We start from the raw sequence: 27,180 nt of genomic DNA on the forward strand, positions 1-27,180 counted from the left end.
CTACGTGGCCGAGACGCTTAGAGGAGTCGTCGGGGGTGGATTATGGCTGCGGGTTGGATCATTTAGTAACATACTGCACTGCCGTGACGTTCGGCTTCTCAACCCCCTTGGAAAGTACTGCGATGTCTTTTTCCTCTTCGTCGATCGTAGGCAAATAAAACAAGAATGGTACTATTTATTTGAGAGAAGGAATGATATCGTTGGTTTTGAAATTTTTTTTAACCGGGCTCCTTTTAACCTCAAGTTTGAAAAAACTACAATCGGTAATAAGTGTGTTGGGATTTAATGCCGTAGATTTTCGGATAGCGTTAGGAGTTTTTAGGAATTATATTGGTTAGAGTAGACGCTAAATTGATATCATCGCGACACCTGTTGGGTTGCCATAAGCCAAACGTTGTTATGTATTGTGTCGTAACGGCCGCGCCGTGCCAGAGGTCGTCGTTACAACTCTGTTATACCTTCTTATCGTCTTGAACGCCGAGCGAGTCAGACGTACGGTGTAAAGTTTGTGAAATATATATAACAATTAAAACCATACGAAGCATTCTCTGCTAATTTGCAACAATAACGATACTGATTAATAGAATTCTATAAAATTTTGTAAGTTCGAGAAAAATATAAATGTTATTATTGATATGCATGACTTCTCGTTTCAATCCTAAATCAGCTGCTGTTAAAGAGTTTCTTAATGCGTTAAAAGTCTCTTTGTTTATCGAAATGAAAGCAAAATTAGCATCGATAGAATTTCAAATTAATAGAGTTGTAAAAGATTTTAATGTGATCGAATTGATTTCTCTATATACAATAACCGATATTTAAATCTTGGAAAAATTAGTTATCAGTTGGTGTTTGGTACGATTTATTCGTGCTGTGCGCTAATTATTCCTTCGACGTATTTTTACGACGACAACAGCGAACAAAGCGTGTCGACGTTAACGATGGAAACAATTCGACACTGTGAAAATACAAAATCGCCGATTAGCGAGTCCGAGTGTTTCGGGAATCGTGATTGATGGCCGTCCGAGGCGCTGATGGGTGTCCATTAATCGCAGCGGAACGAACGTCCACGACCGAGAGGGAGATACGGGGAAACGACGATCAATGGTGAAATTCTTATCTGACCGAATGGATTGATAGAGCCACTTATCGGGTCCGGCCGCTTGTACTCTTGGCCAGCGCGACACAAAAGTACCTGTCACGCACGATATCGTCCAATATATACCCCTAGAAAGTTCCTCCCTTTGATACTGTTTATCATGCCGCTTGTATAAGCCTCGTTAACCTTAGAACCAATCTAGAGAGTGTCGTTAATTAAGAACGAATTTCGATTTTTCTTCGAGTACACCCTCGTTCATGTGTCTAAAGACATTTACAGAAAAATGAGCTATATTTAAAAATACTCAACAGATTCTTAAAATCGTTAAAAATTACTATTGTCGTTGAAATATTGAACTGCGATGAATTCGTGTGTCAAATATTGGATTATATACTGTATTATTATGTAATTATGTAATTATTATAATTATGTATAATAAAATAAAATTTGGTCTTTTATAGGTATATGTATATTCGTCGCGGTCCATCATTGCCCTGAGCAATTTTGATATTTGTATTATCAAATATTTAATCACATTTATTTCTACTTATCTAGTTCCATGAATACTGTAAATGACTGCCCAGAAGTTAAATTTCGATTAGAAATTTTTCGAAGTTTCCTAGTTTATTTCAATCTTTTCTCAATGGTGTTTAGCTTAAAGGATTAATTTACAAATTTTTACAGTATATTTGCAATTTAGCAATTCGTGTCAATTATCGCGTTTCATACGAGAACAACAAGTGTTCTCATATTTACGAACAGCGACATTCGTTTAAACAGACATTTAAACAAATAAAAATGTACGCTTGAACTAATTCATATTCCATTTTCCTTTTGTTCCAGGTAAGAGACCAACAAAGAACGTTTTCTCTTTCTTCTTCAATTATTGGCATGGATGGTTGTGAGTACAGTTTTGCAATAATTCGAATGTCTAATTAGAGAGTTGGCGGTATATTAAGTTCGAAATTGACTCGAGAGTCTTCGTACACACCGAGACTAACAATACACGAGAAATAATCGTCGCGTATACACTGTACACAATGAACGACAAGTGATGTATGGGCCCTTCTTTTCCTCGAGTACGATGCTAGACGAAAAGTGAGAAATAATTAACGACGATCTCGAAAGGATAGTGGCGATTGCGTCGCCATCAAGGACTGTACGACGACCCTCTGCCAACCCCCGGGGATTTTACCAAGTAATATCAGCCCTTCTTTGATAAATTGTCCGCGGACCATTCAGTTTGCGTTTCGCGACATAGCTTCGTCACGAGTACCGCTAACTGTTATCCAATTAATGATGGATATCTTCTTCGACTCGCTAACAAGCAAATCTCGAATAGTTTCAACGGCAGTAGAAATTTTGTAAATTCCCACTCGGTCAACGAACTTTTGCTTTCCTTTTCTCGTTAAATATCTTTCACTCGTTTATTCTTAAGATCGTATAATTTCAAATTACTTCTAATCGTCATTTTTGTATCAAAATCGTATAATACAGATTTGCACGGCGTGATAAAATTGTTGTAAAAATATGTACATACTCATAAAACGAGTTTAACATCCTTGCAATATAACGAGTTAAAAACGTCCACCATTTATACGATATTTGTTTTATGAAATGCAATATTTATTTTATGCTTATCGAGGGAAGGTAATAATCGCAGATAGATCGGTGAATATTTATGCAAATTCATATTTTTATGAACACGAAAACCTAGACAGAAGTTTCTTTCGCCCACATCGTTATAACAAGTATAGCGTTCGACTTTGGATATTTTAAACACTTTTAGACATATGCACTCTACGCATTTTGCATTAACATTTCTTGAAATTTGAATGCTCCATAAACGCGTAAAAATCCGCAAGCTAATTGCATAGTATTAAATGAATATCTCATATATCATAATCATCTCATATGTATATATCATAATATACAAATATATCATAAATATCTCATTTATATTCTAAGTATAATCTGAGTATCGTACAGACACCTCGGTAATCCCAAATTCTTCTTTATTTCCATATCAATTATTCTCAATTCTATAATCCATTCACATAAATGCTCCTGTCGAAGACACGTTCAAACTGCTACTTCTGAAGAACAGAAACATCTCGTCGCAAAGATCGATCGAATCGAAGGAAAACCCACATATGGATGAGCGATGCGACTCGATCCTCGGTCGGACAGTCCAGATGGATGGATCCTGGTATCGTCTCTGTGTGAAACGCAAGGTCAATCCTTCAAAAACGCGTAGAAAAGTTTCAACGTCGGCGATGGCGTTAGTGTACGAGCATATCTCCGTCGACGTCTTGGCCCGCGTTCGTCGCTTTATATACATTACATAATGATGTTTATCGTCGTACCGACGGGAACAATCGTCTCGAAAGTAAATATTTAACGTTATTTCGCGCAATGTTTCGCTTGCCGAAGAGTGCGGCTTACTCGGGGGTTGAAAGCACGATGAAACCGGGAGAAGAGAGAGGTAACAGCTGAGAATTGGATCTGGAATAAGAGAGGAGGAGAAAGGAGCTTCGTTACCTTGAGCGGAAAGAAACAGAGAGCAATAGCGAGGTGGTGAAACCAGCAACGGGGGAAGGAAAACGACTTCCTCCCGCGAGCATTTTGTCTTACGCTTTGAATGTTATTCGAGAAACTTGGAATATGTCTTTCTGACTGAAGATCGCTGGATGATTCTTGGTTTGTACTTGGGAAGGGGAGCTAAACGTCGCTGGCGATGTAACGAATTTCGAGAAATTTTCCTCCATGATCGCTAGAGAAGAAAATCGATCTACCAGACGATTGTTAATGCAATGTTCAACTTTCACGATTTTCTCCCTATTTTCTCTCTTTCTTTTTTCTATTCTTCTCTCTTCCGCGATCGATGTAGAAAAGGTAACAGGAAATTTTGACGGATTTTCGATTCAAACTGTATCGAAGAGTAGCTTGTAAGAGAGATTCGCAACGGAGAAAGCCCTGTAAAATCTCGATCAAGTTCAGTTGGTGGATCGATGAATCGCGCGATTCATTGTGGAAGGTGGGTCGCAGGAAAGGGAGAACGCTGGAAGAATGGTGGACCAAGAAACGAAACGAGATCGATCGTGGCCTTTCAATGTCTCCGTTTTATCGCCGGTCGTATATCATCGTGGCTCTATCGCCGTTTCAGGATCTTCGAACTTGGCTGTTTCTTTCCTTCGTGGAAAATATAGATACGCATGCGTGCGATCTTTATGGAGAGATCGAGTAGCGCGATCATCGAAACTTCGCCGGAGAATGGAACGCAATTTCCGTATCCATTTCCCATTCGTTCTTATTAAAATGTCATCGAATCAAAAACCTAAAACATGGCATGGTATCTCCGATAGAAAAAAAGCGAAAAACGAAGAAAGAAAGATAAAATTTCCTAGGAGTAATTTCTCTGTTCTGTTTCTTTCTCGGTTACTTTGGAATTTCGAATTTTCGAATTTTCCAGGTTGACCTGTAAAAGAATTATTCCTTGCTAACAATGCAGGGTGCATGAAAGGGACACTACGAAAATGGTGGGGTAAGAGTCGAAATCTACGAGGGAGGAAAGGGGAAATAGGCGGAGAACAAGAGAGAGAATCGGGAGCGCTGACGTAGCACTGTCCAAGCCAAATGGCCAAAATGGTCAGCCACCGTCGGTAATGGCCCAATAGACGCTCCTTACATTGCCGCAAGATATTGTTTAGGCTCGCCGTTTCTGGCCCCTGTTCTTCCTCTATCGTTCACCGACTCCTTTACCCCTCGTGGACCGATTTTCGATTCGAACGGCATCCTCTGCTGGGGTAAAACGCGCCTTTCGAATTCTGTCGTTTCACGTTACGTTGTCGCTTGTAAAAGTATCTCTCGGAAAGTACAACACACGCACGATAAGCTACTGCAAGATTCTTGCATTGAATCGACTTCTTTGAATTATCAGCTTCTTTCTCCCCTTGTTATTTTTATTTTTTTTACTAGCATTTTAATTTATGCAGATGTCTATCGATGTAAAGGAATTTTTACAATAGAACTTCTTTCGCTAATTATCTTCTTTGCATAAATTCCGACGTAAAGATATGCAAAACATAAAGATCCATAAAAGTATTACGATATTTCAATTAGAAAATGGAAAATTATTGAAACAACAAACATAGAAACGAGTACTGTTGCTCTCAGCTGTAGTTAGGGCAACGAGAATCGAAGGTAGATTTCGCAGATTAAATCGTAGAGCAACGAAACGGCGTCACTTGAAATATCGTTCGACTAAGAAAATTTTATTTCGACGGTGATTTGTGCGGCCGAGTTGAAAGGGACCGGGGTCCTCGAGGTACTCCTTGTTGGCCATTATAACTTTCTGGATTCAGCCAGTAATTAAGTCTGCAATAAGGACGAGTGGCCTGCCAGCCATTAGGACAACGATGGATCGACACTTTGTGCGGCAGGCGCGAAAAAAGGTCACCCCGTCAAATGAACCGAAAAGAGATTCGATGAAAGAAATTGTCAAAGCGGGAGAAGAAACGAGCGGCTGGGAGGGTAGAGAAAGAAAACGACAGAAATAGAAAAGGAGAATGATCGGAAGGGATTCGATCTTTTGCCGCAGTAATTATCTGGCACAATTATTGGCTGTCATTCGACAACTCATCGAACAAAAAGATGGTATATTCGAAGGTAGAAAATCGAAATCCATCTCGTCCTCGTCGTACGTAGCTCGATTCTCAAGTTTTCTATGTGTGTACATTTACGTACGTGAAAAGTGTTTCGTGGCTCGATTTAGAATGCAAAGTGCTTTTCCTTTGGTCGAGTTCTAACATTGGTCAGCTTCGCCGATTCTAGTCGAGCACAGTGATCTGAACTCGCGTAGAGGGTGCACTGTACGGGGTATGAGCATAGTTCAGAGGCGAATATTTGCAGTTGCCATCCAATATTTAGCCAAAGTCAACAAGCTTGACTGCTTGACTCGGTATCGGTCTGAGCGGATCCTTTTCTTCGCTTGCTGAGATACTCGGGCGAACCTTTCTCGGCCGCGGACTAGCTCCGCTCTCTGTTCTCTCTTTTTCTTCATCTTCGTCCTCTACTTCTTCTTTTCCAAACGTTTTCTTTTGTCCAGCCAAACCGGCACGTTGGATCGCTAATAGAATAATAAATATATGACAGAGTACGTTTTCTGCACGCTCGTTCAAGTAGTATCCTGAACAAACTGTTACTAAGATGAAAGAATCTTCATTCGTCGATCCTGTTCGATAACCCTTCCCTTATCTTGATGCTCGATATTACTATCGTGAAACTTTTTCGCGCGTACTCTTCCAAACGCCACTCTTCGCGTACACCTTGAAGATTTTGAGACTTCTTGTTTGATGCTTGATGCCTCTGGCCCAGAAGGGACCAAGCTTTCTTATCTCCTTTGCAAGAGTCCGTGCTACGAGGAATTACGATCCCAAAAGCAATTCCAAAAATGACCACTCTTCCGCTTCCCCCGATGCTTGCACGGATCATGGCCCACACTGTCGAACTTTACGGCGACCCTCCACTGCAAAGCGCGACGGAGACGCGAGTTATAGGCGAAATACTTTCGATACGAAGCCAGATAGCCAAACGAAGTAAGGAACAAAAGAAGATTCGTAGTTAGACGCTGAAGAACTGGTCTTTGAGGTGGCACGATAGAACAGCGAGGTTGCTTTCGTGTAAATTCCCGATTGCGACCTGTCGCCGTTCGTCTACGTTCGTCTTCCTCGTCGCTACGTCTCTTTTCATCCTGCTCTTTCACCACAGTGGCGCGTTCTCCGGAAATTCCATGGAAGTCGAATCTCGCGCCACCCACGACCGCCCACATAATTCCAGCAGGCGAGAGCTGTTCGGTTAATATCTCCCGGTTGCTGACACCGTCAAATAAAACATTCCCCTGGTTCCCCTGACAGGGGGTTCTGAGGGGACGCCGCCGGCCGACGAAGGTGTAACTTCTCTATAGATTCTAGATGCCGCGCTCGGGGTGAATCTCGGTCTTTTATGTAGCTGATACGATAGCACGTACATACGTATACCGGGGGGTGAAGATACGCACGCATGGTTCGGCTGATGCTGCAGTTTTCTCGGCAAGTATAAGAAAGCAACGGGAATATAAGCGCCATCTTATATCGCGATCAAATCTTGTCGAGTAATAGAATTCTGTTTGAAAGTTAGATGTTATGTTTTGTTCTATCGTGTGTGATTGTAACATTCGGAGATTGAATTATTAATTTTATTTGGGGGATTATTTTTCTTTCGTGTAAATAATCTCAATAACAGGTTATTTTTCTTTCATGTCGTGTCGAACGTATGTGGATAATGCAATTAATATACTGTATAGACATAGAAATATTATCACGTTTAATACAAATACAAAAATACAGAAGATGCGCACACATGGAAATGGAAAAAGAACGCGTAAGCAAATATTATAGAAAAATACAGATCTGTTAAGATTTCCAACCAGCCCTGGTGTATCTAAAATCGCGGGAAAATCGAGTATCACCGATAATCTGCACGAAACCTCGACGAGGGACAGCAGAGGAGGACATATAGGAAATGAAGGATGAAACGATTTGCAGGAATGTAACCCAGGGACTCGTCAACCGCAACACCGTGCATGGCTCGTTGTCATAACCCGTGCATAGTTTTCACCGATTCACCGGAGCTGAAGCTCGTCCAGCCGGGCGGAGGAGACGGAGAAAAAGTCGGAGGTAGAACAGACCAGGGGGTGGTAGAAAACGGTTCCGTGGGGGTGGGAGATTCGCGCATATCCGATGGCGAGAGGAGGCAGCAGGCTCTATGGTGAGAGAAAGAGAGAAAGACAGTAAGCGAGAGGAGGTAGGGAGATAAGGCTAACACAGCGAGAGAATGAGAATGAAGGGAGAGACGTTTCCACTATTGATCATCGAGGCTCAGAGTGTAATGCTAATCATGCCCCCTTCGCTCGTACCCATCCCCTAACACCCGCAGCCGCACCTACCCCCGACGTTATCCACCCTACCCGTCGTCGATTCTCTCTCTTACCCCTCTCTCACCCTTCCACACCACCTCGGGAAACCGGCGTCCCTGCTGTGACACAGAGCCGGCAAGATATCGACTCTGACACCCTCGCGACCTATAAGCAACCGAAAGGATCTCGTGCTGCGATTCGATCGCCAATGTCTAGGAATTCGTAGGTATAGGGTGACTAGTTTAATTTAGGTGATTTATACGTTGGCGTCACGAATGGCGAGGGATTAGTGTTGAGAAATTAGAGGATGATGTTGTAGTAACGTAATTTTGAGTTTCGAGGATCGAAAGGAAAAGAATACACTGTGTACTACGACGAGGGTAGGTGTGTAGTATGCGTGACGTATACATATAGTGAGGTGGTAAATTAAATCATGAAGAAACGCAATGACGATTCGTAACAACGTTGTTCTATTCACGGATAAAAAATTACAAATGTTAATTACAATTTTAACAAATTGGAGGGTGGGAAAGGAAAGTTATGACATAAATATAAATATAAATTGTCATTTACATGTACTATATCGAATAGATCGTCTTTGCATTATAAGATTCTTCGTAATTCAGGTTATTATCTGCTCATATTCCGATCGATTCGCGTGTCCTGACAAATCGTGTTTGCTTTAACTCCTCACTGATTTTACTACCCCTCTATGACATGACCGACATACTACCCAAATTTTGAATAATAAATTCATATTTGCCCGTGATTCTATTTAACGAAATTATCCACGGCGTCGCCAGGACGTTAGATCTCCTATAACCACAGTATACGTTTGAAATTATTGTTATTTAACGATAATCGGGGATCGATTAAGTGCGAATCGGTTTCCATAGGCGATTCGGTATTTCGCTTGGTGGGCAAGCTTCATCGAGAAAATTCAGAGAATATCTTCGTAAACGCCGGCCAAAATCCCGGCAGCACGCGGCCGTAATACCTGCCGTAACGGGCAGCGTCAATATTTATCGATAGTCGAAGAGCAGCGGGCACGTTGGCGGTGGCGGCGGGCCGCTTAATAATTTCCACGTGCATCGGTCGTGTGTCTCCAGCCGCTGGTTCGGTGGCAACGATATTTGCCTAGCCAGGCAACATCCATTTTTTCCGCGTATATTCCGCTTTTATTTTTTCTTTTATTCGTGACGCCCATCCTCCCCTACTCTCATAATAGAATGCCATCGACGAAACAATCTGAGCCGCGAAACGCTCTCTCAATCCGATTTATCCTCTTTCGGCGCGATCCTCCTTTTCTCTCTTGTTCTCCTATGGTTTCACGGATTCATCGACGAGAAACTGTGTCCTGTGTCTGCGGTGAATACACCGTGGAATAGAGAGCACCTATACACACGCACGCAGGCATGCGTGTGACCCAATGTAGACAGGGTTTCCAGCTAATGAACGACGCCAGCATTAATACGGCAAATAATAAGAAGCTGCGCCTACGATGGAGCCAATATAATAATTACATCAGCATATCGGCAAACAAGAATCAGCAACCTTGCTCGGCTGCCCTCGGTCCCGCTCGTGATTGAATACATAGCAATCTACAAACAGTCTACATAGTATCCCGCGATCCAACCGTGTTTAGCGTATACCCTCCGCGATTTTGTATTAAACCGAAGTAACGGTACACTTGGAGCGAATTGTTGGGCGAAAAAAAGAAGAGAAACAAAAATCAAAATTTATTACAATCGACTTTTGACGATCTAGTTCTTCATAATTTATTTTCTTCGTTCGAAACGTGGAATTAATTGAAAATTTATTTTTTATAATCAAGAAGAAAATGTATCGCTGCACGAAGAGAAAAGTAGAAAAAGGATTTAAAATCCATCGGAATAAATCTTGCGGGATTTGATTCCTCGGAGAGTTTGGTTAGAAATTTATTTTGTGCAATCGTGAAAATGATGCGCCCAGAAATTTTAATTAGCAAGAATCGTGGAAAGCTTGTAACTATCTGTAGCACATTCATCGTTTAGCTGGATTGATTCGAATGGAAGAGAGATCCGGATAGGGCCGGAAGGATCTATAATGCTGAACCCGCGCGAATTTTCGACAGGGAATTAAATTTCGTTTCGTGTCAGCGGCAACCTCCGCGTTGGTCCTGGGTAAAAAGCTTCCTGTATTGTGTTCCCTGACGGCTACCATTGTACCGCCTATTCGCGAGTATTTGTTCGGACACGCGGGTTTTTTTTAAAGCAGCCATCGGCTGTCGGTCGGCATCTCCGTTTTGTAGCGAATGGTTCGCGCGCGAGTTCGTTACGCGGGTACACTGTCGGAGCAAGTTCAGGAATGACGGGCATCTCGTTAACGGAAAAAACGATAACGCAAGTAACCGCCCGATGAGAAACGTTACCGGCTGATCGTCCTCCACTGACGTTCAGATATTTTTACAAAACCGCCGGATTTCCTCCAGCTAAAAATATTGTAAATTAAAACATCCTGTTAACATAAACTTTTCCTTAATTGCCTTGTTAACAAAAGATTCGATATCATGTCCAAATTCAACATAAATCTACAAGGACATTCAATTCTTTGACAATGTAACAGAAGGATCAAAAATTCAGAATGAATGACTTACTTGTTTCGTTGTCGTTTCTTACGTTTCTAGTATCAGATACAAAGGATACATATTTTCAATTTTCTTATTATAGAAGGTAAACGTTAATAGTTACATTACGTATAATAACATTCAACAAACTTCCTTCGAGCTTCACAGATAATCTGTTAGTCCAAATATACTCCTGCTCTTTTTATAATATTTTTGAAGCATATAGGGTGATTAATTAAATCTCTGTATTATTCTTAACTGATTTAAGGAAGAAAAAAAGTGGTCGTCATTTTAGAACGACATTAGCCAGAATGAATGAGAAATTTTTATAGGATCTTACGATCATTCCCCTGGGATTTAAATTATATTCCAATGACAGCGCGTCACCTTAATCTGTTCGAAAAATATTTAATCGAGCGAATCGCGTAATCCAATCGTAGACACGAAGAAAGTCATTGTCGCGTGTGCGGAGAGGCGACACACGGATAAACTCGGGTTTTACGATACCGGTGGGGGGAGGGTCGAGAAGCAGAAGTGGTGCGTGCAGGCGGGCCGTACGCCACAACGGTGGAAAGGAGCAAAGTAAGCTCCTAATTTCTCTAGGGGGGATGAAAGTTGCCAGCCGTAAGCATCTCCGCGAAGCAAAACCAGCCAGAGAGGTAGAAGAGGGTTATAGGTATAACCGAGTCGTATCAGGGGCGAGTGGAAAGGCTCCGGTAGTCAATCGACAGGGCGAGAGCGAGAAAAGAGAGTTTATATTGGGAAAAAGGCAAGGCTCGCGCGGCAAGGCCCGCCGACTAGAATGAAACGTTTAAACTTTTTATGAGTTGCTGCGTCGTCGCTCGAGCGAAGAAATTTCAATTTTGCCGCCCCTTTTGCCTTCCGCCCTGCCACCACGTTCGCGGCGCAGCTTCCTCGCGTTTCGACTATATCCTCCGATTTCTCCTTTCTTTTCTTTTTCTGCCCGCATAGCGTTTTCTTCGTCGTCCCGTCACGTTATCGATTCGTTGCTTTCTTTCGTTGTAAATCGAAGAAAAAGAAATTGTAAAATTAAATATTTTATAAATCGTAGAAACCCCAAAGTATAAGCTATATTAATATTATAAAAGATACGTGCGTTCACTATATCTTATTACACTTATTCTTCAGAGAACTCTGCACCGCGATATTTTTTGGGGAAAAAGATGACAATTTTATCATTTGAGTGGGAGAGTATTTAGGTCTGTGTTTCGTGGGACGAAATTGAAACAGCTGGCGAAGGGTGGCATAGGCCCTCGATGTCACCGCCTCTTCGTCGAGTCATAAAAGTCTTGATGAAGACGTCAATGAATATTTATCCTTTCGCCGCTCCATTCTTGCCGAAATTGTCGGACGACGAAGGGCGATGCTCCTTTCTTTCGACCGGGAAAGTCAAACCAAGTAGATCGACCGAGCTCGATCAGGGCATCATGACAGGACAGGGCTCAATGAGACGGACTTATTGTTCCATCGAAAGTTATGATTTTCGAATTGGCGCGGGACAGAGGCGAATCGTGCGCAAGAAGGAGGCTCTTAATTGGAAAGCTTGCTGGAACTTATATTCAAATGCGTCTCTATTATCCATAGTCGATCGACGAGTTTTTATTAAGGTTTAATTGGACGTTCGAACATAATGGAAAAGCTCGGAGCGTGGGACCAAAGAACTTGTTAACGCATCTTTCCTATCGTCCGGTAAAAATCATATTCCGATTTATCGCTTTATGTGTGCGTGCATGTGTATATGTACGAGTGTTTACGTCATTCTTATCGACTTGTCGTTAGTCGGAGGAATTTTCCTATGGACGTACTACAGAAGATAATCGGCGTCCAGAGAAGTCAAATGGTGCGTCACGGAAGGCACGCCTCGAGAGGCGCAGTTTGTATCGGAATTAACCGACTGGGCGGCGCAAACAGGGAGAACGCTCGCTAAAGAAGACCACGGAGTGGCGGAAGTTTCAAAGAGGCCCGCGAGGCTAAAGCCGTTGGAGAAGAATGTAAAGAAACAACAAGGAGACGGGAGAAGAATAAGAGTAAGAAGTAGACAACATGGAAGACGAGAAAAAGAAAGAAACACATAGAGCGGGGAAAGGCAGAGTCAGCATTGCGCACCCGATCTCAGCCACCCGACCCTCCCTCGTTTTAATATGTTGACGCTCCGGGGAAAGGAGAGAAGAAAGAAAAGGAAGAGAGGAGCGAAGCGAAGAGAAAAAGGAGAGAAGAAAAAAAAAAGAAAATATGCCCCGAACAAAGTCGTCGGAAAGGGTGGTGGAGACGCGCACTACCGGCAGGCAAGAACGAAAGGGAAAAAGAGAGAAAGAGGCTAGACGCCGCTGCCGCCGCCGCCGCCGCCGCCGCCACCGCCACCGACGACGACGACGACGACGACGACGACGACGACGACGACGACGACGACGACGACGATGAGAGAAAAAGGGGGGTTAACAGAGGGAGAGGAAACTACGGGTACGGTGGGTACGAGAATCCACGGGGTTGGGCATTCCGGGGACGGCACAAACAGAGGACCAGGCGAAAAGAAAGTTTGCCGTATAACAACAAAAGACGTTTGTTATTGGCGCAGCATTTGAATTGTCTCTGTGTCGGCGGGCCTCCTTATTGGCCGAGCCGAGGCGACGCGACTCCTGCGCTGGTGGGGGGTTGCAAGGGGTGGCCACCACCCCCACGCCCCTTCTTCTCTATACCCCTCCACATCCCTCACCTCGTTGCTTCTCTCATCTCTCTCTCTCTCTCTCTCCCTCTCTCTTTATTTCCCTTCGTCTTTCCCTGCAGCCGAGCGTTTTCTATCCTCCGGAGAGAACGGCTATACACGCGGCTAAGTGTACCGCTATCTGGACTCTGGACTTCGAAGCTACCTCCGACACTCTGCACCCACCCCTTCATCGCCACACCACCGCCTCCGCCGCCACCGCCGCTGCCGCCGCTGCTGCTGCTGCTGCTGCATCACCGTTCGCTGGAGGCTGCTACCTCCCCGGGATGACCCTTTTCGCCTGGCGTATCGGCGTGGCCGCTATCAGCCACCACCACTACCACCCCCCTACGTCGGGCGACGCTGGAAAAAGTAATGCCTCGGCAAAGAAGAGATGCAGCTCGTGGCTCTTATTTCATTCCAGGGGAAAGAAACGGCGCGGCCGTCGCGACAACCGACACTGATGCGACAGCTCTTGCACCTCGAATTAGGGCTGCGGATGTTGCATCCAAAGTTCTAGCTAGCAGCCGAATGTAAATTCACTTGTTCTTCGTGTGTGCGTGGATCAGGAACGTGATGGATGGTCATGATCTATCTTGGATGAATGCAAATGTGACTTTGGGGTACTCGAAGATAATTGGAAATCTTCAAGGTTGAAGCTAGAAGATATAGTTATGGGTTTACATCGTTTGGAATCGTTTTCTTCGAGGTATAGAACGTGGTCGGGTTAGAAACTATTTCTAACGTTGCAGACATATTTCGGTTGATCTCGAGAATTATTGATAGTTTATATATTCGTGATTATATTGGTAAATAGATGTAGCTATATTAAGTAAAGATTTCGCGGAATATACTTCCTAGTTCTGAATTATTCTATGCGAAGAATTTCAACGTAGAAAATTTTGGCAAGTGAACGTTGCCAAGTGCATGGTGTTACGGAAATATTTGCGGCCGGTTTCTAACTATGCACACGGTCGCTACTTCCCTTGCCACCGATGTTCGACATAGTTTTATGTTCATACTTACGGTAGCCACCGCGTATATCAATGGATCGGCTCTAGAATGTTCAAGTAGACTGTTCGATGATATCCACCGTAGCTGGTTTATTGTTAGCAGCATCTGCTCTTGACGATTATTCTTGGAATTACACTGGAAATTTATGACGCGAGTTCGAGCACGATTTTACGAGACATTTTCGTGTCAAAAACTTCGATCTCCCTTGCCTGCTTAACGTATGGCCTTCGACGGAACCTCCGCGCCGCTATTAATTAAGGCAACTGTCAAGACACGGGATATCCGTCCCTTCGACTCGACGAATCGGAGGATCAGTCTACGATCAACGTATATGTCGATATCATTCGATTATTTATTTAATCGAATGTTCACCTCTTGAACTTCTGACCCGTGCCACTCTACAATCGGAATATGCCTTTTCCTTAAAAGAAAACCTTAACAAATTTGAATATCAAAGTACGAATACCTAATATATTCTAACATTTTATTTAAAGTATAAAAACGTCTGGAAAATATAATAAGGAAAGCCCATTGAATAATATCTGATAGTATTATTTACGTAGTAACGATTGATTATTATTTATACATGCAATAAAAGAGAAAGTAATTTGAGATATAGTCGGAGGAACCGGAACCAACATCGTTTCCTTGAATGGCTGCGTGGAACGGCCCGGCAAGACACAGGAGATGCGGTCGGTAGGCAGTCAGACGACAGAGTGCAGCGCGTGCACGTTGGTTTGTTCCTCTCCTTTCCGAAGCCCGCTCGCCCACCTGCATCGTTCGGAGAATGCGTCTAGAGCTGGTGCTACCCCAGCCTCTGCTGCCCCACGTATTCGCTTGAAAAGAGGCGTGCGCCGCCTCCGGCTCTCCCACCACCTCGCACCCGCCCCTGTATCCTCCACACGGATATATATACACACGTATACGCGTACATACTGTCGTATACACACGTATACACATCACATATCCCTCTCGATCTTGCTCTTCCATTCGTGCCGATCCCGACGTCCTTTCTCTGTCCGTTCGATGCACGCACTCTCTGTGTTACCGGCGGCGTCACATAAAAGCAGCGGCGCGGGTGCAGGGCGAGGATTCCCCCTAAAAGCTTGCAGCACGCCGAAGAAAGAGACGCTCGCGGGGGAAAAAGCAACCCGTGGGAAGAGGAAAAAAGGCAAACGAGCGAGACAGGCGGATGGATCGGGGGAGAAAAAAATCGAGAGGGATGGATTCGGAGAAGGGCGGAGGAGAGAAAAGCGCGAGGCAGAAGCAAGGCAACTAACGGGGCGCGCGAGAAGCAGCAGAGAACGTGTGCAACAGAGAACATGACAGAGAAAGAGAGTGAGATATGCTCGCGGAGGTCGGCATTTTGCAGGGGAGAGGGGAAATGAAAGCCCACATCCGCTCTCCCTACGTTCACCCCTACCTTCCTTATCTCCCTACCGCCGATGCCTTCTCGCCCCGATACCGCCACTGCCATCGTGCTACAGCTCTCCCCTCTCTGTCTCTCGATTTCTCTCTCTCTCTCTCTCCCTCCCTCTCCCTCTCTTTCTCTTCGTGTGTATGGTTAAATATTGCATTATTGTTTTAACGGCAGGGAGGAAAACAGCGTAGCCGAGCGTGCCCGCCCGCAGAGTTGCGCGCATCCGCGCCGCGTGTACACTCGCGCCGCGTCCTCCGCGCTCGTATATTGCCCGAGCTACGATCGTGTCTCGTATCGTATATCGTCTGATCGCGTTAGTATCTCGACGCGACCTCGCTATATCTACTATCTCTATCGTCATCGATCGTCATCACGTTTCTCGAGCCTAGGCATCGATACGCCGGCAAGGTATCGTATCCTCCTGTAACACCCTATTGCACATCGTCGTCCGAAAGAAAATTCTTTCACCCGTCTTTAACCCTCGGCGCAACACGCGCCATCCCCTCCGTTCACGCATCTTTTCCCCCTTTCTTTCCCTTCCCACTTGCAATTCCGCTATCCGACAAACGAAACTGCGACCCAGTTGTGTTTTGCGTGCGCTGTTTAACGAGACAGCCCTTCGGTGCGGCTTTCGCGGCAATTCGTACAACATCTTGCCAGGGTTCCACCCCTTCCAGCGCAGCTTCCGCGATATACGCTGATCCCGGTAACTCCTCCATCTCCTTTATTCCATCGGTAACCACCGCCTTATCCCGCGCTTTCGTCTCTACCGAGCAACCGCCAGCAACGCCGCTGTAGCTGCTACTGCGCGCAAGGCCATTCGGCTTGGCCACCCCCCGCTCCACGCCGCTTTCCTCCCTCGCTTACACCGCCTACGACTGTTCTCCGGCGTCGTCACCACCCACCCTCGCCCACCCCCACGTACACTCGGCATCTCAACAACAAGTACTCGCTACCGGGTAGCATCCGACACAACACAGCAAGTCGCCCTACTACTACTCCCGCCACCACTTTCTCCCTCTTTCTCTCTCGCACCCTCGACAATTCTCTTTGTCTTTCTCCCGGTCCTCTGTTGCTGTAACGTGGCCTCCCTAGGAGGCCTGGCTCGCGCACCGAGCCAAACACGATATCGCCTACTAACCGTGCATATCTCGAGACAACCGGTCGAGACCACGCGATCCAAACATCTCCGGCGCGGCCATCCGACACTTCGGGTACGTTTCGTTCTCCCTACCCAACCTGTCTCTTCGCATCCAGTCATTCACTCTCTGTTTCATTCTCGTCTGCTCTTCTCAGAATCTACGTACATAGTACATAGCTACGTATATAGGAACCTACATATGTACGAACCCACTCCTTCTCTTATAGCCTCTCTCTCCTTCACTCGTACACTCACCTTTCATCTCTCTTCAACTGATAGACTCATACCAACGTTCACTGACCTCTCCCTTCCTCTTTGAAACCTCGCTCGTTTTGAAGCTTGTCGATCGTCCCTTTGGAATTGTTTGATTTCTCTCTCTCTCTCTTTTTCTCTCTGTTTGAATCGATTTTCGAAATCTGTTTCCTTCTATCCGTGTAGGCAGTGCGTGAATAAGCGTCCATGATCTTACCACGTGCCTCGAGCAGCAAGAAGACAGTGACTTGAAGTGAATGATACGATGGATCGAAGGTTCCGCGTGGCTTTTGTGCCCCGGCAGTGATGTGCACGCCCGCGGTGGCGACTCGATGAAAGGTTTCCGCGAACGCTCGTGAACGTGACAGTGGACGTAACAGTGACGATATGAGGAGACGAATATAGTGGTATACGAGTAATGGAACACAATTACACGCGGCGGAAACCGATCGTGACAGAAGTGAGTCAGATTTTCGTGTGCAGTGCGTAGAATTGGTCGACGATGCAAGAAATCGTGTAAGTAAATGGAACGTTTACGATTCGATTCAAAAATAGACGTGTTTGTGATCGATTGAAATACACAGTGTCTGCTTTTTAATCGAACTTTGAGCAAAATGTCAGTCGAATTGCGTAATGTTCGCGGTCAACCTTTGAACAATGCAACGTGACTTCAGACGTAACATTTATTAATCGCGCTTACTTTTCGTGACGTCTTACGACAGTGTATCGTAAACGTTTATCGTGTAAATAGCATGTAACACGACAACTGTTGATATTTGATCGGATTCCTACTTGTTTCGTTATATTCGTCGAATTAACGAGCACGTCTAGCGTACGTGACGTCCGATCATTGATCGACCGTATCTACTTCCGTTTAGATATCGAATTTTATCTGCGTTCGAACATATAAATTTTATTCGATGTCTCCACTACATAAAGAGACATTTTTACATCTTTAAAGTAGAGACAAGTTCAAGAGAGGAATTAAAATCTTCTATTTTGGTTTATCCAAAACTCGCGAGTCTACTCGGTGACTCTTTGCGACGTAAACCTTTATGCCGTTAGAAACTTGCTGAACGCTATTGGTCAAATGTAAGAAGGGATATAAAAAGTGGACGTCGGGAAACGATTTCATAAGCTTCGAGTCAGTCGTCTTTCGCCTCGATAGCAAGTTTTACGGTGACACAAAGTCGCAGCCTGGCTAGATGCATTTGCAAGCAATGGCCTGCAAGATGACCTGATAACAATCGCGATCGATAAGGAAAACAGCTTGCCGGACGATAAAGCGTAAACACTGCGTTCCCTTGACAGCATCGTACGGTCTGCCTGCTATAAAACGAGATAATACCGACAATACTTTGTCGATGAAACGATCGCACTTAAAGGAAATTAATTTCTTTTTTTTCCTCCACGAGATAATAACGTTCCATTGCAATAGGAAAATTGTCGTACATTACGCATTACCTACTCTTTTTTTATTCGCGCGATACAATTGCCAGCGTATTGTGAATCACTGGAAGTTGACGATAAAACGTTAATGAAACGCGTGTCGTACTCGTATTACGTATAATTGCCACTTTTTCTCGGTGATTGCATAATTCACAGGATCAGAGAAACGATACACGGGTGGCGGTGTACACGCGGCATGTTTTCATGTAACTTCTTGCAAATTTACCGACTCCGATAATGGCGGGGCTATGAATATAGAATGGGAACGACATGGTTGAGAACTCGATGTTCTTTTGACGCCCCGTGCGCCAGCTATGTTCCTCCACGCGGCATCAATTTTCATATCGTGCATCGCGGGGAATTCTACCTTCCCTCTTGTCGCTAGTTCATCATGCGCAAAACGATTTTCGTAACTCGCCGTTTCTCTTTTTCCTTGTACTTTAACCCGAGCGACTAAATTAGTCGCCTGAACGAAAAAGTAGCTTGAGGTAGAGTAGTCTAAAAATGGACTATTTACTTATTTATCCTTAAACTTGATCGCTGTTATATTTAATTCAATCTACGATTAAATTTGAAATTGGAATCACTGTTCAATAGAATAGAGTGTATTACATCGTTCTAACATTTTCTTCGTTACTTTTAAAACTTGACGTTGCTGATAATAGATTTGTCAATATCGTATTATATCAGATTATATCAGACTAAGAAATTTAAGAAGATTTTGATCAGAAACTTTGCTATATTTCATAACGGTGGAATTAGGAAATTGCATGAGGTTGTTGGATGCGGAGTGAGAATGGTGCGTGCTGTCATGTCGGACGCGTGGCACGCACTGAGATCGGTGAACTCATCGTTGTGTCGGGTGTGTAGTGTATCGTCGGGCGCCGACGCTTGTCCCCTTCCCTTCAGGTCGCCCTTTCCTCTACCGGCCTCGTCCTATCCCCGCCGAAACCGCGAAACCTCGAAGCTCCATGCTCGAAAAGCTGAAAGCTCCTACCTGCTCGACAGTCGCGTGGCTACTGCGCCACCGTTCGCACGAAACCGCTGCGAAATATTGCCCATCGTTTTACAATATCGATACAATGTCCTATAACTCTAGAGGGGAGTCGATCAAACTTAGAAGTTGGTTTCGCGGGCGATGATTAACCCTTAGAATCCAATAATTTCAGTTTCTGTGGAATTCCTTCGTTACATACTTTTCAATCATGTAGCTTTTATAGTATATCGAGGTCCTATAATTGATCATAAATGAAAAACCCATTTGAGGCGTCTGACATTGACGAGGAGATGAAGATCCGATAGCTTCAGAATCTGACAGAATGCGTGTAGCATAGCCATGGTTTATACCGTTAAAATTCTTCCTCATGTCGCTTTCTTTATAACTGGAACTGCATTTTTATTGTTGGAATTCTTTCCTTAACGTCAGATTGCTTATTTTACCTGGAATTCCATCTTCAGGATTTCTGCGTTACTTCTTTTACTGCTGCAATCCTGCTACTAATGTCTTTGCACGGCTTTATGACTAAAATTTCTTTCTTTTTGTGTATTTATGCTATTCATTTTGTTGCTAGAATTTCTGTATTAGGTGTACCTGCAAATTTCTTCTACCGCTAAAATCCTTTCTTTAGTGTCTTTGCGTTGCTCTTTTTTTAGTGCTGAAATTCCTATGTGATGTTCTTGCTGCTTCTTTCTTTTTATCGCTGGAATTCTTTCTACGATGTTTCTGCATTACTTTCTTTATCGTCAAAAATTTTGTTTGTGTAGCATCCCTTGCACAGTTCTTTTTATTGCTGAAATTCCTTTCCTAGTGTTGCTGCATTTATTACTGGAATTCCTTATTTGGTATTCCTACGCTAAATTTTCTGTTTATATCGTAAAATCTACTACAAAGAGATATGAATACGCTTCCAATTTTTAATGCATATTCTACTAACATTAGAATTAGAGAAATACGACTACTAATGTCAGAAATAAATATTTAGCCGAAAACAGTTCTATCTCGAATTCATCCTATTATAGTCATCCTACATCTCCACTAGAATATTTTGAAAGATTGACAGTAGCTGAATTTTATTTATAACGACGTCTCTTAATACCTTAGTTTTAATTTACGTCATTAACTGCTGCACCGTGACAACGAACACGTTGAAATGAAAAACTTTGATACATGATATTTTTAGACAAGTTTATAATTGTACTTCGAGCTAGAAGGGGACGGAGTTAATCGACAGGGAAAGAATTCAGCATTTACAAATCCCAATGATCTCGAGGAAAATGTAATTTGACACGATCTATATTTAATAGATATATAAAAATACTCGTACACACACAGGCGACAGATTACATCGAACGCTAATAGGTGTAGTTAATGTAAAATTCACCGGCCGACCAATGACTTGTACGCTAAATGCAGATGGGATGATGGTGTTCGGATTGATTTTTTAATTCGCTCTGACAATGCATATTATTACCCCCGCTGTGGTGGTTTGATCGATAAGGAAACCGCGGTTTTTGAATAATGTATCGGCCCATTAAAATGTAATGGGTCCGCGGCTGCTATTGCGAACACCGTTTCGCCTCGTGGTATATATATCATCGCTGGGTTCGAGATGCATCGCGATCCTGCACGTCACACCTTCGTATTTTGCAATTAGACGTCGTACACATGTGTGAAATGAGTTCGATCCAGCGATCAAATATAACGCCACCGTACACGGGAATAGTAGCCGTGCAATGGGAATTAAAACGTTCGTTACATCGTACGAAGGCTGTCTCTATTATGAACCTCATGAAATTGTAATTCCGTGCAGGACGTTTATGTTGCAACGAACATCGAATCACGATCGAGTTTCAACGTGACTGCGGGATATCGCCGAGGAAAAAGCCACTCTTTGATCCAGCAAAGTCGATTAATTACCATCCGAAGAATCCGACCGAACTATAAGATAAATTCCAGGCAAAAGTGTTATCATCGGTAAGCCAGGCTCTGAAGAACGACCGGGTGTACTCGCTGGCGAAATATCGCGGCTAACTTGGGAACGAGAAGCGTGTAGAATTTACACAAGCAAATTACACTTCGCCTATATGAAAGCGGTAATTATAAATCGGCCAGTTGGAAACGGCGAATTTATGGGAAGGGTTGCTAGGGATGGCTAGGGGGGCCGAATAGTAAAACGCTGTACGATAGAGACACTCGGCGAACGTGGAAAATTAGCTGGTACTCTAACGTCGCGTTAAAACATAGAATAGGAAACTTCCTAATTAAACTATCGATCGGTAACGAACCAACGATAACACTAAATATCTCCTCTTTCGATAACATTTATGTATCAAATTCGCTGTTCCATCGAGACGATGTTTTTGATAGTCAGAAGAAAACACTCGGCTCAGAGGATTCCTATATCTCGAGTAAATTTCGAAGACGAAAAGGAGAGGTGGTAAAACGGCGAGTAATTCGTAGGATCGTCGAAACGAGACTAACGAAGAACACGTGGGAGGAACGATTGGGGGTTGGGTGATAGCAGCGGGTCAGGAATAATCCGCTCTCAGGACGGAGGGGGTGAAAAGTTCGTAGAGGACGCGAGAGAAAGAGAAAGAACACAGAAGGGGAGCAAGTTGTGCTAGATGATATCCAGAGGATTATTCTCTCCCAGTCGCATCACAAACTGCCGTGACAAATCGCCCTATACTTTATGAGACAAGTCTTTCTTCTGCACAGCTACTCACTCCTGCGAGGCATATATCACTCGGTCGTCGATATATTATCGCCGCGACGCCTACCGTCGCGCAGTGTCAATACACGATGCGACGAAACAAATAGGCGGACCTGGTTTTCTCTCTCTTTCGTAGGATTCCTGGGGAATCACGAGAGCACCAGCCGCGTCAGACAAAATCCTTCGTGGATTTAGATCCGGAAGGATATATAGGTGGCTCTTGGAGAAGGATCGATGCATCCGAGTGCGTGAAAAAAAATTCGACCCCTGCACGTAGTCGTTCGAAACGTTTTTGCTTAGTCGATTTCAGGATTTACAGCACGGACTATGTGAGTTCCCTTTCTTAATAAAGAACCTCCCTTCTCGATACGACAACGAAATAATTGTACAGTAGAATAGGCTTGTCTGACTAGCGGACCGCGATATAAGGAAATCTACTGATGATTTTTCAGTGTGAATATTTATATACGTTTATTTCAAAGACTCAATAGAAAAGTAGATCGGATATATTTTTTCCATAAATGAGCATACAATATACGCAATCCGCATTGATCCAAAGTATTGTATTTGAATTTCCGAGCTTTGGTGCAAATTACAAAATGTTATCCTCGCTACTTCTGCTCTAAGCGTCGCATTTACTATTTCATTATTGTATCCGAAAGATCATTAAAATATTAGCTTGGTAGCAAAGTAATATCGGTTTGGTTGATATAAAAATGAATCGACTCACATGTTGCCATATATTGTTTTATTTAATCAATTACATAATATTCGTAATTTTTTACATGTGAGGTGATTAGGTCGTGATAGGTGCTGAAGAAACACTCGAATATATTTAACAATAAATATTTATTAAACATATATTCTTTGTGTACACTGATGCGCAGAACTCGCGGTTACTAATATCGGTTGCGATTCGCGGTTAGCAGTTCGACTACTGGTCGATGAGTTTTGATGCGATGCGAGTTCGGACGATGATTGCGCGAGATGCCGAAAACTTGGATCGATGATTGACTCGGACCGTAACGACCGTTTTGTGACGATCTGTATGTAACGACTGAAGGGTAACGGCTCACTTTCTGTCACGATGATGCCGCGAAGAAACACTGTGATGGGGGTGTGTCTAAGGATGCGAGATCATCGGATTCGTTGAGGAAAGCTTTGGTTTGGAAAGTGAGGAAAATGGACGTCGTTGTTAATTGGTGAATTTTTGTGTTGGTCGTTGGAAAAGGATGCTAACTGCCCTTGTCGAGTCCCGCTACACATGAAAGCTCAGCTTCCAATCACATCTAATTCGATGAAAATTAATTTCTCACGAGAGAAAGATCTATCCTGTGGAAGAATGACTCTTCGCGGTACAGCCACGCGGATTTCCTTGGAAAGTCTTGGTGAATGACGTTGCAGCCAGCCATCATAATCGCGGTAGACACTCGACGCGGTCCGACGTCTGCCCGGAACGTCTAGAGCGGTTAGAAAGGTTTCGAACGCGCGAAAAGAGCCAGAGAAACGGTCTCTCCCACTTCTTACTTTCTCCCTTCCTCGAACTTGTAAACTCCCCGTGGTACGCACGGCCAACTGTTCTCTGGGACCTGGTAGGGATGACGACTGGAGGTTAGAGCCCCGGACAGCGGGAAAAGTCTTTAAAAGGGCTGTAGCAGCGTAGGTAGAACTGACTGAGAGATAGGTGAATGAGTACGTGAGTACATATTTGTTTAGCTAGAAGCACTCGCTCGTTTTATCTTCATCCCTCCTCCACGCCCTCTGTTTCATCCTGTCCTTCTTCTATCTTGCTACGGTCCTCTGCATGCACGTTTCTCTTTGATTTCGTCTGTTTTCTAGACACGCGGTCCGTTTTCCGTGCCAGTTCGCGAATCCAATGAATGGATAAACCGGACGGACGAATCGTACCAAGGCGAAACTGCTTCCCTCGTGATCTTCCTACACCCTCGAGGTAGATAAGGGGTTCTTTTTGGTCACAGCGACAACCAGAATCCGGTTAATTCTCCACACTAATGCGTTGAATGCGGCCAACTCGTAACGGCGTAACTGCGTTCGCTTGTATCGTCGACCTGATTGATTGGGCCTTGAAAATGTGGTGGACGGTTGACCCACTAACTCTGCAGGCGAAATAAAATGACGCGATTCGTTGGTGGGAAGCCAGGGAAATTAATGGAAAGTATAAAATGAGAAAATTTTACGACCTTCTGTCTTCCGAGCGATTTAGCCTCGAACGTGGTTTCTTGGAATTCAACTGCTTATCTGATGATATCGAAAATTTATAGCCGTATTTATATCACTGTCTTGTATATCTTGTTACAATATCGGTTTATGGCTCTGATTTTATAAAGACACGATGTATTTGTTACAACGATCAGTTTCGGTCTTATTGTTAGGCGCAATTCGTCGTAGAGGATCGTTAACACCTCGTTATTGATCATTGTCAGATAAGAGCTCTACACGTAGCCAGACTGCAGGGTAGTAATTTCCATGATTAATAAGGGAACAATCAATTCTTCGTCTCTCACTGCCAGTAATCGAAACGATATCTGAAATGTCTCTGAAATCAGACTCTGAATCGATTTTAAATTGATCAATCAAAAAACGATTTAGATAAGTGATTCATATTACTCCACATAAATAATGCATACGAGATACGAAGCCTAGTATCAAGAAATTAGATACAAATAACGTGTAGCATATCAATATGGTGTACAACGAACAAATAACTGGATTAGTAAGTTACTAGAAATATTGTAGGGCAAGGGGTGAATGAAAGAAAGCCACTTTAGTAGCCTCGAGTTCAGTGAAATCTCAAGGGTGGAATGTGAATCAACCCCGGTGACGATAAAAGCCTACGTTCGCGTGATTTTACGCACGTGCACGCGACTGAGCGCGGAGAAACGAACAGCCGGAGGAAAGAGAAAGGGAGGGAGAAGTGCCTTGCGATATTTTGTGGATACCTGATGGATTCGAGTGACCGGTGAATTTTCACAGGGCGAGAACGTCCAGTCGACGTTCGGCCGTGTGCACAGGCTGAAAAGGAAGGTGTGAGGCGTGGGCGCGGGGTTGGTGCGCCAGTATAAACGACAAACGGACCGTGGAATCGTGGTCCTTTGTGTGCGCGCGTGTGTGCCTTTGCTCGTAGCAAAAGGGGGATCAGGAGACCGGGAGAGATGGAGGAGGGTGCGTCGTATATCGATACTCGCACGGTCGAGTGTTTGCAGCGATATTTGGTCCATTTCCATTTGCCGCACGTGGCGCGTTTACGGTTCACACCTCTTACCCGATCCCCCACCCCTTGGTCCACTTGCTCGTCACCCCGGCATTCGGCCGTTGCCACCCCCGCGTAATGGACACGCAAGGTGTCGGCGAGTATGCAAACGAAGCCGCTCGACCTTTCTGGAGAATTGCGAATAGGTGGACCGAAGGGTAGCTATGCTTGTTTGTCGATTTTTATACAAGCCGATAACCCTTTAAAATTCGAGTTATTTACTCTGTTCCACTTTTTCTCTTATAATCGAGGAGAGCTTCCATTAAAAGATGGGGGTAAATTAATAGAAAAATAAAACGGGGAATTTTCAAGGCAGAATTGTTCGAGTTACTTGAGTTGAAAGTGACGAGGCGAAAGAGCGACGATTCAAAAAGATTCAAGAATACGAGAGATTGTTTCAAGATTATGTTGGATGAGTAAGATTCGGAAGAATTGCCTAGCATGTTAGAAGAATCGAATTCTCCTGTGGTGGACAGATCGTATATCGATTCCGCTTGGACATAAACGCGCTTGGTCCCGACTAGATGTTCGAGCGGGAAAAAAATTTAATATATCCAAATATATCACAGCACACACAGCAGCAGCAGCAGCAGGCGACGATCGGCCATTCAGGACTCCATAATTTGATATGCAGCGAAATCGAGCGAGAAAGCAGCGATGGGGTGGAAATGGTTTTTAGGGTGTGGAGCAAGGTGAAGCAAAAGGATGTCGCGGGGCCGAGAGGGTAGCAGTTACTGATGGGACGTCCCGAACAGATGTGGACATTATTCATTACAACTGACCAGCAGACTTTCTGAATACTATCGTCTTTGAGCGAAAGAAGACGTCCACTTCTTTCCTTGATCCCCGCCACTGACTTTCTCCGAAGACTCGATATATTCTTTTGCGTGTTTTTCATCCCATTTTTCTCGCACGCTTTCTTGAAATACGTGAAATTGAATCCGGATGCGTTCTATCCCTCGCATAGTAATTTCAGCAATCGCAGTATTCGATATTTTCATTGTAAACGATCCAGTTCATGGTGAATTTAGATTAAAAAAAAAGAAACAAGATTTGACGCTACCTCTTCCTTAATGGAAGTTAATTATTCCCGAGAAGATAGCATTTTTCCAATACGTGACTTATGATACTTTCTAACTATTGTTCTTAAGTTCAAGGTAGATTTAGATACTTGCAGAGAAAAGAAAGATTATCGCCACCCCATTCTGGAAACTAATTTCTCTAGAAAAAAGTAGTGTCTTGAGAGAGAACGACCTGATCCCTGTATCCCAGTCTTCTGCGAGGCTTTCCTTTCGTAAAAGACCGATATACATCACGCCCCTTCGCTTTCCACTCGCCCTTCTTGCTCTTTATCTCACAATTTCTTCCACTGACCGCCAACTTTCACCTCTACGCAGAGACACGCGTGAAAATGGCCACGCGTTCGCTACATCACCGTGAATTATGTCTCGTTTCCACTTCGTTCACTTCCATCCCCATTCTCTTGTCCTGTGTGTTCTCCATTTCTCTATCGCGTCCGTTGAAGGGTGACCAGCCCCGTAA

General features: G+C 44.0%; 1 protein-coding gene across 29 annotated transcripts in view; it reads left to right on the plus strand.

The window, feature by feature from the left end:
- Positions 1-27,180, plus strand: part of LOC122574326 (forkhead box protein P1-like) — a 247,811-nt gene that overhangs the window by 177,120 nt on the left and 43,511 nt on the right. Inside the window, exons 1-2 of one of the 29 annotated variants that reach the window (XM_043741805.1) lie at positions 15,931-16,220; positions 17,392-17,719. The exons of 26 other annotated variants lie outside the window; for them this stretch is intronic. In XM_043741805.1, the coding sequence (XP_043597740.1) occupies positions 17,708-17,719 (12 nt within the window). In that variant the 5' untranslated portion in view covers positions 15,931-16,220; positions 17,392-17,707. Of the gene's footprint in view, positions 1-15,930; positions 16,221-16,766; positions 17,720-21,497; positions 21,748-27,180 lie in introns of those variants that run through there. 2 more of the 29 variants (XM_043741804.1, XM_043741807.1) reach the window with 2 other exon arrangements.

The sequence above is a fragment of the Bombus pyrosoma genome, linkage group LG13 (assembly GCF_014825855.1).
Source record: "Bombus pyrosoma isolate SC7728 linkage group LG13, ASM1482585v1, whole genome shotgun sequence".
NCBI lineage: Eukaryota > Metazoa > Arthropoda > Insecta > Hymenoptera > Apidae > Bombus > Bombus pyrosoma.